At 53.0% G+C, this 9,582-nt stretch overlaps 3 protein-coding genes across 5 annotated transcripts; all 3 read right to left on the bottom strand.

The window, feature by feature from the left end:
* Window positions 1-5: 5 nt before the first annotated feature.
* Window positions 6-691, bottom strand: H257_10037 (hypothetical protein). Its single transcript, XM_009836470.1, has 5 exons — window positions 615-691; window positions 524-565; window positions 356-479; window positions 212-289; window positions 6-152 (listed from the first exon to the last, which is right to left on the bottom strand). Exons 1-5 carry the CDS (start codon window positions 642-644, stop codon window positions 61-63), a joined length of 366 nt encoding a protein of 121 aa, XP_009834772.1. The 5' UTR covers window positions 645-691; the 3' UTR covers window positions 6-60.
* A 26-nt stretch (window positions 692-717) lies between these two features.
* H257_10036 lies at window positions 718-6,191 on the bottom strand. 2 transcript variants are annotated; one of them, XM_009836468.1, is made up of 12 exons: window positions 5,869-6,191; window positions 5,693-5,818; window positions 5,491-5,631; window positions 5,285-5,422; window positions 4,809-5,195; window positions 4,384-4,757; window positions 3,830-4,304; window positions 3,609-3,775; window positions 3,222-3,546; window positions 2,895-3,161; window positions 2,614-2,823; window positions 718-2,542 (listed from the first exon to the last, which is right to left on the bottom strand). In XM_009836468.1, exons 1-12 carry the CDS (start codon window positions 6,148-6,150, stop codon window positions 845-847), a joined length of 4,590 nt encoding a protein of 1,529 aa, XP_009834770.1. In that variant the 5' UTR covers window positions 6,151-6,191; the 3' UTR covers window positions 718-844. The 2 variants fall into 2 exon arrangements, with proteins under 2 accessions (XP_009834770.1, XP_009834771.1); XM_009836469.1 differs by lacking the exons at window positions 5,491-5,631; window positions 5,693-5,818; window positions 5,869-6,191 and having other exon boundaries at window positions 5,285-5,481.
* Window positions 6,192-6,211: 20 nt separating this feature from the next.
* Window positions 6,212-9,107, bottom strand: H257_10035. 2 transcript variants are annotated; one of them, XM_009836467.1, is made up of 9 exons: window positions 8,708-9,107; window positions 8,401-8,637; window positions 7,823-8,254; window positions 7,683-7,763; window positions 7,454-7,615; window positions 6,993-7,367; window positions 6,751-6,946; window positions 6,375-6,693; window positions 6,212-6,326 (listed from the first exon to the last, which is right to left on the bottom strand). In XM_009836467.1, exons 1-9 carry the CDS (start codon window positions 9,047-9,049, stop codon window positions 6,296-6,298), a joined length of 2,175 nt encoding a protein of 724 aa, XP_009834769.1. In that variant the 5' UTR covers window positions 9,050-9,107; the 3' UTR covers window positions 6,212-6,295. The 2 variants fall into 2 exon arrangements, with proteins under 2 accessions (XP_009834769.1, XP_009834768.1); XM_009836466.1 differs by having other exon boundaries at window positions 6,375-6,946.
* Window positions 9,108-9,582: the final 475 nt, after the last annotated feature.

Raw genomic sequence — 9,582 nt, 5'->3', positions numbered from 1 at the left:
GAACTCTAAACGACAAAGTCGATTTCAGTGGCGGAGTCAATGTATGCATTACATTTACGGTTAGAAACCTAATCCGCCTACAGTGACAATGCAATACATCGTTCGATTGTGCTCTTTGTGCTTGTCGCTAGGCCACTTGACAACGTGGGCCCCTAACCACAGAACAGCTAGTTAGATGTGACTACAAAATGGTCTCGTGATTGATTCGTACCGTCAATGGCAGTATCCCAATGGCACGAGACTGCTGAGTGAATGCCTGCGCCGTTCTTTTGCATGATTACGCAGCTTACTGTATGATACATCCATGTGGGGGTTAAGGTGTCATCCAAGCGAAGTGGAAGATCATTAGTCCTACCAATGTACTTGAGCGGCTTTCGCAGATCGCTGAGACCTTTCATAATCCCGTCGCATATCAAGTCCACCCAATGCGAGACTTCGTTTTCGTCGTAGCTTTGATCCTTGAGAAAGTGCTCTACAGACTATCGACGTGGTTAGCAATATCGCTCAGCGGGATTCCATCAACCTGCAGGATAATGCGGTCGACTTCTTCAGCGACGAATGCAAGCTACATATCGACGTTTCGTTGAATAGAGGATGCATACACAGCAGATTACTTCTTCCGACGATTGGAGGTCGTCCACCATGATGCTATTTTGCAGGCCCTGACAACGAGATTGCGCGACCTTTCGTCAAGATTTCGATTACTACGATTTCATTGGCTAATTTGATTAGAAGATCCAAGTCACTTCAAACATGTGAAGTAATTTCCTTGGTATAGCATTTACAACCACTGTATGTAATGTTAGCAGATCTCCAGGTATTACTTGGCAGAGCCACATGCACTTTATTCAACCAGGTGGTCGTAAACGTTGTGAAAGGCCCATCGCGCCGCAAGCGACGGAATAGTCGCATCGCAATAGTGAAGGAACGACTCGACGTCAGTGACAGAATAGTCATAGCCGTCCACGACCTTGATGATATCCACGTCGGCGACATGACTTACACTAAGCAAGAGGCGAAACTTCGAAGCATCCCAGGATGGAGGCGACGACGACGACGGTGTTGCTAGCAAGAAACGGAACGCCCGTGCCAATCCTCGTGAAAATGGCGCCAGACTCCCATGCAACGCCGACACGACGTCCGTCGGGTAAGTCGAAACGCACAAATGCAGCACAAAGGTCGCGACGGGAACGCGAGTGTCCTGTAGAGCAAAGATGTGGTACAGGCAGTCTTTGAACACTTCTGGTTGATCCACGACATTGTCCAGCCACATGGGCAGCGACGCAAATGCCGACTGTGTCCAGTAAGCATCCGCAAGGGACCCCGAGGAGGTCGTCGCATCGTCATGGATGTGTGTCCGAGGGGACAAGAGCGCATGCAAATGCTTGGTGCGTGGCGGTGGTACCCATTGTACGAACAAGACGCTGAGCAGAAAACGCCGCCAGTCGACGAGGTGTGACGCCGTGCAAAATGGCAGAGCCGCATGTGACACTCGGGCAAAGTTTATCCAGAACTCGGGAAATGACGGCATCTCGTCGGAGCACTTGGTCGCGCGGGTGCTAACGCCGCCTCCTGCATCGTCCTCCCGAACAAGAGCCGTGTCGCGCACGATGCGGCTGAATATGGACAACTCGACGAGTCCGTCAGTTTGCTCTGGTGCCGACGCGAGCGCTTTCGCGACGACGAGGACATGTCGAGGATGCAAGTAGTTTCTGTGGGCTGAAATGTCCACGCTGTGGCGAATCCACGGTGTCTCAAGGCCCTGCCTTCGAGGCCACGCCACGACCTTAGCCGTGGGTCCGATCGAAGGCTGCAGATGCGCCAAATCGCTCAGAACTTGTTGAATGAAGCTGTGGTCCTGCCGCATGTATTCGACCGTGACATTGCCGAGGGCCTGCCGCTCTGTCTCGTCAACCGTTTCCACACGACGAATAAGCTGGGTGACAAAGTCGATGGCCGCGAGCACTCGTTGAATGACCAGCGCGCGCTCGCTCCACATGATGCGCAGCCGTCTTGCACTGATGTTGTCACTATCGTCCGTCAGCTGAGGGGGCGATGGTGTACTGGTGACGCTATTCTGGTTGTCAGTAGTAGAAGGTTGAGTGGTGCTTGATGTAGTGTCAGAAAGGAACTGGGGCGCGACTGGAACGGGTGTTGCTGAGGTCTCGCCACGAGACGATGAGGGACGAGGTGCACATAATGAGGCGAGAGGCGCGAGAAGGGCGCCGAAGTGAGGATTGCTCGACATGCAATGCCCCAATGCATCCATCAACGGCCGCAACGGTGCTGGAATTGCCTTGGTGTTATCGCCCTGACCTATCGCAAGGGTCTCAACTTGATAAAAGTATAAGTCCAGTGCCGCGTCGCGAGCCTCAAAGGCCGTGATCTCAGTCGTGACGAGCTGTTCCAACCACCCTTCGATATGGGCAATGAACGTTGTGGGGGACAGCAGCGGTTGTCGAGCGAGCAAGAAGTCGTTGGCAGCTTTGCGCGACGTGTCCACCATATCGCCCAGTGTAACTTCGAGGGTGGACATCAACTTCTACCGCACAGTTCATGATGGGAGGGTAGGTGCTCTATATATGTACTTCATGAATGAGCAAATTAACAAACCTTGGCTTGCTCCTTTTGCGTCCGTGGGTTGGTCGTTCCAAGGGCACGCAACCGCTGGAACGTGCTATCGATATGGCGTTGTTGGGTGTGGCCACACAGGACGTTTAAGAAGGCTGTCCGCAGCCCTCGAAATTGCTCTGAAAGTTGCAGCAAACTATCGTACAAGTCGGTGAACAGTGCCTTGCGTTTCGCTTGAACAGTCGCGACGCCCTATTGCGATGAGTGCGTCTCAGTAGAACCGACATTGCCGTCCATCGTCGAGTTTGAACTGCACTATTTACCTGTAGAACCAACGTCTCATACAGCTTGGGACACAATTCCACCGGCAACAGACTGCGTTCACCAGCTAATTGCTGAGTGTACAAATATTCCGGACGCGGGAGACTTTGGCGTCGGGATTGCTTGGCTAATTGCAAGGTCTGGAGGAACCCGTTCATGTCCCGGACACGCGATGCGTGGAGCGACGTGTCGGCTGGCGTTGCTACAAGTTCCAGCAGCAGATGCAACGTTTCCAGCGTGGCGAACGGTGTCGATGTAGTCGGATCGACCTGCATTTGTACAACGGCGATGGCGTGAAGAAGTCATTTCAATGCAGACGTGTTTCGTACCGAGTACACACATCCAAATGGTTTCCAAAACGAGTTCAACGTCGTCTGCATAGCTTTCCACACTGTCAACTTGAGACGGAGCTCATCCTTCGCAGCAGCGTCATCCTCGACTGTGAGATCAGTTTCATCGGACGGGTCGACGAAAACGACCCAGTCGATGCTAGAGGCGGGGGGAGGTCGAGCGAGGAGGTCCTGTTCAGAAAGGGGGTTCTTGTCGTCCAAGACTGCATTGAGCTGTGCAACCCGAGCAACCGACTCTGCATCAGTCAAATCAACCATCCGACGCACCATGTCCACCTCGAAGGCCTTGGCTTCGTCTTTGGTTCTACCAAACCAAGGGGATATGTCACATGAGTTCAGACATCAGTCCCTCGACGCGATGCGAACCTGGGAAAGTTCAACAGAATGCACCCGACGAACAACGAGTCGGGGGGATGCATAAGCAAGAGCAATATTGCTTTGTTCACGATGTCGCTGATCACTCCCTCCGGGATAGCGTTGTCTTTCTTGGCTCGCAAGGCCACCACTTTGTTCCCCAACGATGCCAACTCGGTCTACATTAAAGCTGATGATTAACCAATCAAGGGCCCCAGGGTGAGTTGAACAACCTCGGGGGCAGTCAACTTTTCGCCGCCTTTGACCCGTTCGCCAAGCTTGACGCTCTTGTCCACGCAGCTGTCCACAGTCACCACGAGCAAGCCCGTGTCGTCTGCAATGGTCTTCGCCAACACACAGTTTGGATCCTTGGTGTACCAGCACAGCAAGAGCGGCCGTGGCGGCGCTAGTGGCTTCCACTTGGTGACCACAATTTCATCCATAGACTTGGTGTTGAGTTGGTGCAACGTAGTTTCGACGAGCGTGATATCGTCGGACGATGCTTCGGGAAGTCGACCAAGTTCTGGCGAATAGAAAACCCCGCTGCCATGCATGTAGTTGGACAACAGCATGTGCAGCTCGGTCCGACTGTGGCCCGCCGCCGTGTTGGCATTCTTCGGCGGCTTGGGTACCACTGTGCCATCGACAAACGACAGCTTCAACGCCCGGTATGTTTGCGGGGCCATGGGAGCTTTGGCTGTCGTCGTCCTAGCCAAACAATCCACCATCGTGACACTCTGCTGAAATCATTGTCCTTTTCGCGATTTTACGATTTGTTGTACTGTACCTGTGCGCAATCAGGATCCAAACCATGTCGATCAACATATGCACGACATCGCGGCACATTTGATAATGCCCTTCGTGTCGCTTCTGAATTGCCAACGCCGTACAATCTTTTGCGGCGCGGGCTTTGAGCTCTTGGTCCCGAAGGCGAGGGGTCGCCGTCGCAACAGTATGCAACGCCTGCAAACTGTTCTTGACCGCCGCTTCGATGGCCTCGGCAGCTTCTTTTCCTCGAGCGGCGAGCTGTGTTGCTTTGTCCGACTTGGCTTGGACATGGTCATGATGCTCCAGCCATAGCATGGCTAGAATTTCGCGTCGTGCCTTGCCCACGTGAAGCAAGCGCTTAAGGAGGAGCCCCTCTTCCGTCTTTCGATGGATCTAGCATATTCCCATGCCCCATCAAGTCTACCGCCTGACTCATGCGTGTACCTCAATGGTGTTGCGAGTTTGGTCGACGAGCATCTTGCGGCGTCGACTCGCGCGTTCTTTTTGCGCGTGCAAGTGCACCTTACGACGTTCCCGGAGCTCCTTCATCATTTGCACGTTGCTGGCGGGGCGGAAGTGGCACCCGTCGACCCTCGTTTCCAGCGTGACCAAGTGTTCCAGTCCCGTGCCTTGGATGGGCGGAAGCCGCACGTTCGCATCTTCGTCGCCGCTGCTGATGCCTAGTCGCTTGAAGTTCTTGTCGAAGCCAGCAACGCCGTCGTGGAGGTCGGCGGCGGCTGTATCATTTTGCTGGACTACAATCAGCCGGCGCTTCTCACGCAGACTCAGTTCAAACTGGAGCTCCGTGGCTTCGCGGGTAGATTGCACCGACTACACACGACATAGAAACACACGTTCCCCATCATCCCTTCGCAAGATAGATATGTCTCTAGAGCTACGACACAAGATCACATTCGTACTTGGTTGACGACCCACGCGTCTTCCCCGTCGTGGGTCCACTGCTGCAAAAACGTCCGCTTCTCGTGGATATGCGCTTGCGCTTCGTGGCGGCGATCGGCGCTCGCTGCGGCGGATTCTTGCGATTTGGACGCAAAGAACTACAAATACCATTTCACATATGCGGGTGACGTTGAAGCGAGCACAAAGTTGGATAGATGGTTGTTACGGTGGCGTTTTCGTGGTCCGTGTCCCACATAAATTGGGAAAACTTGCGCAAATGGATGGCCATATCGATGCGGTTGAGGTTGTTGACATCGGCAGGGTCGAGGGAGTTGATCAACGTTTCCACAAACCGCTCGCTGGTGTCCTAGCCAAGATACCCTTCAAGATGGTCACGATATTCAACATCGCCATGATGTCCACTGTACGTTTGGATCGATAGGGCGGAAATGTCGGGTGCCATGGGCTGGAGGACGAACGGACGTCGTGGACGCCACCGCGTGAGTCGGGTTGGTGTGGCGCTGGTCCACATACGTTTTAACGTCCATCAATACCTAATAGCACACATGACTTCGGGATATGTGAACATCTGGGCTGGACGAACTTTAGCTGCCGCGCCTTTCTTCTCCATCATAATGCCTCGTGCCAATTCGACGGGAAATGCAACGCGAATGGGTCGCAATGCCGCCGACAACTGCTCCATGTTGGCCACCATCGCTGGGACCGTGTCGCAGTCGTGGTAGCCTGCTGGGAACGACGCGTTCAAGTCCAACGCATGCAATACCTGGCCAAGGAGGTAGCCATTACTAAGGTCCTTTTCCATCGACACGACCGGTCGGTGGAGATGGAAGTCTCGGTTGAGCCATTCGATCAACAGCGCCGACATCCGTGGCGGTTGGCGTCGCACGTGCACCGAAACGGTTTTTGTAACCGATTTAAGTAAAGGCGGAGATTGGACCAAACCCAATGCAATGCTATTCCGTTGTTTATCATATCCTTACGGATGACATAACTAACTTCATCTTAGCTCGTCAGGACGATTCGGGCGAGGCGGCGGGGGGGCTACATACAAACGTACATCAGTCATCAATCGGAGATTATGTTTCCTACCCCCCAGACAATCGTTTTTTGGTTTCTTGCGCTCGTTTAAAGAACTTGGCATCCTTATCGGCTTGGGCCTTTCGTTGTTCGTCAATGTACTCTTGGTGTTGGTGGAGCTTGGCCAGCTCCCGGCGCTCCTTTTCCATGAGCCATGCCTGGAGTTTGACTTGCTTTTTCATGGCCTTCTCTGCCGCTTTCACGTCGTCTTCTTCCGTTCTCTTGGGGGGAGCATCCGACTGCCAGGATGCTTCGCCGTCGTCTACTGCGGAAGACTTGCCGCGGACTCGGAACGCCACCTCCGCCATGGGTTTGCTCGACAACATCACAGCTACACTCGTCCATGATTCTGATGTAACACCGTTGGACTCTAACGAGGAACACGTACATTTGGTTCTAGGGCGTGTCAAGCTAATCCCAGATGGCCGTTGCATCGTGGTCGCCGACGTATTCCCTTTGGACGATGCGGGCTGGATGAACTTGAACGACGTGTCCATGATGGCTTTGAGCTGGTCTTCTTCGATTTCAAATTTGAAAAAACTATCCGACGCCTCTTTGAGCCGAAGTAGCACCCCTTCCAGTGTCTACAACATTGTTTCAACTGCAATTTGGATTGTCCGATCTCTGTACCTGAGTTTGCTGGCGGTAGTACTGGTCGTCGTGGTTGTTTGTACCACTACTAGTACTACTACCGTTGCGGTCGGGACCAAGAGGTGCCGGTTGCTTCATCGGTCTCCCCCCGCCTTCGTCCAGCTGCCGTCGCAATTTAGTGTTGGTGTCTTTCAAATCGGCGTTTTCCTTGAGTAGTCGAACCAGGGTCGATTCGGGGGTGCCGCCGCCGGCGTGGTTACTAGTCGAACTTATAGTACTACTACTAGTACTACCAGGGGCAGAGGCTTCGAAAGCCGCGACGATGGCGCGCAAAGATTCGATCTCTTCTTCCAGCTTTTCCACGTACGCGGGGTCGATTTCCCGCTGCTCGTTCACTCGGACACACACCATCACCTACACCGCCCGCGACATCAAAACCGGCGCAGACATTAAAATGCGTTAGGCATGTTAAGGTCAGATTTTTGAGCTGGGAACTTTACCTGCTTGGCGCGATCGGCAAATTTCAAGGTCGACACGGACTCGTCAATGCAGTCCACGGCGGGGGACAGTGTAGCGATGATGCGCGTCTTGGTGTTGCCTCCTAAACTGTCTTGGAGCAACCGCGTGAGCTTCGAGTCTCGGTATGGCACGTGGCCGTTGTTCTACCGCAACGATCGTGTATTGTATCGCTTGCTTGAATCCATCTCTGTTCATTTATTGGACGTGTACCTTGGTGGTTAGCGACGCAATGCATCGCCCCAGAGTGTGCAGGCTGAGGTTGATATTGGTCATTTCAGAAATGTGATAATACTACGCTGGCATCGTTACGATACACCGTCACTCGACCAATCATACGACTGGAATGGCACCTGCATGTTGGCGTCGGGGTGCCACTTCTCCGACCCGGCGAGGTCCACGAGGTTGAACTTGGACTTGATGGTCGTGCCGTCGGTCGTTTTGATTTCCAAAAACAGCTGGAACGCGCTGTGGCTGCGCGAACTCACTTGGTTCATGTGTGTCGCGCGCACTGCCCGGTGTTCTTCGCCAGCTTGAAGCAGGGCGAAGCAGTCGTGCACGTTTTGCACGGCGTACTCGGACAGTCCTTCCACAAAGATGCCGTTGGATCTGTCTTCGTGAATTGCCAGGGGCTTGTCCATGTTGACATCGCGGAGCAAGTCATACAGGTTTTCATTGTATATTTGCACAAATGAGCAAAACACTGCCGCTTGCTGCGTGCCACTGGCGTTCTTCTTGATCACGCCAGCGAAGATGTCCTTAATCGCTCGCGGAATGATCCCAGCCTGGGTGTTCGCAGTAGGCAGTGTCAGGGGAAAACATCGAGGTTGCGGCCAGAAAAGGATATATTCACACAAGGGAAATGTCAACGACGACAACATATGTGACAACGTTCGTCGTTGGCGGTATATGAAACGGTTGGATGACGTACTTGGCTCTTGCATAAACCTGGGCGAAAGCGCGACAGGTCGGTCTCGGCACCAAACATCGTGAACGATTTGCCGCTGCCGGTTTGGCCATACGCGAACAACGTGGCGTTGAATCCGTCGAGGAACGCTTCCGTGCACTCCTTGACGCGGTCGTACACGTCCTCTTGCGACACGGACGGTCCAAATACAGCGTCGTACTTGCACTTGATGTTGGAGTCGGCAGTTTGCACTTCGATGGTCTGTCCCCCACACACGTGAGGTTCCAACAGAGGACCTTCCAGTGGAAGTGGACAGGGGATAAGTATGTACCTGGTCGCTGGTGGTATGAATAAAGTGCTGGGCCGTGGGGTCGTGCCCGGTTTCTCTGTCGATGAGTGGCCGGATGCGAATTAGCACTTGGATATTCTCAGACTGCCCGCCCCGCCTGACGGCACCGCTACTGCTGTCATTGACGGTTGAGCTGACGGTGATTGCAGTGTTGGCTGATGTAGCGAAGGGTGTGGCCGATGATGGTTTGTCGAGCTTTTTCCCTGTCGGTAATTGTGATACGCCGTGCGTAACCGACTCCTTGGCAAGTTGGCACAGGTGGGGCACTTTGGGATCTGACCACGATTGGCCGCAACACGGCGGCGCCGCTGCTGCCGACGACATGATGCCGATTTGTTTGCTTCTTGGCGGAAGCGTATTTCAAGCGGCCGTTTCACGGCGGTTCAATTGACAAAGTGCAGTTACGTACATTACATTGTCAGTTACTGTACTTCATGGGATGCCAATGTCAACTCACTGATGTAAGGATTCGATATTAATACGAATTTCCAGACCCCGTCGAATCGAATCTCGCCGCTGACAGTGAATCGATTGATTCGACAAACCAGGCGAATTTTGGAAGTTTATAGCGAATTCACAATACTAATTCCAAGTAATACTTCCAAGATATCGAACGCAGTGCACCATGGCGACGACATGCTTCCGATACTGTAACGTTACTGCGTCAGTATCGGAGTTACTAGTAGTTACTACTAGTAGTACGTAGTAGTACTGTATGATACCCCAGAAACATGATACAGTACCGACTACTACAGTACTATTTTTACAGTAGTAACACAATATGTTTTGTCTTGTGGAATTCACTTGCGTTCTGTATGAGAGTGAATCTTTTTTTCGTCATTTTTCCATTTGAGTGT

This window comes from Aphanomyces astaci, assembly GCF_000520075.1.
Source record: "Aphanomyces astaci strain APO3 unplaced genomic scaffold supercont1.26, whole genome shotgun sequence".
Lineage (NCBI taxonomy): Eukaryota > Oomycota > Saprolegniomycetes > Saprolegniales > Verrucalvaceae > Aphanomyces > Aphanomyces astaci.
This window is presented reverse-complemented; position numbering and strand designations above follow the sequence as displayed.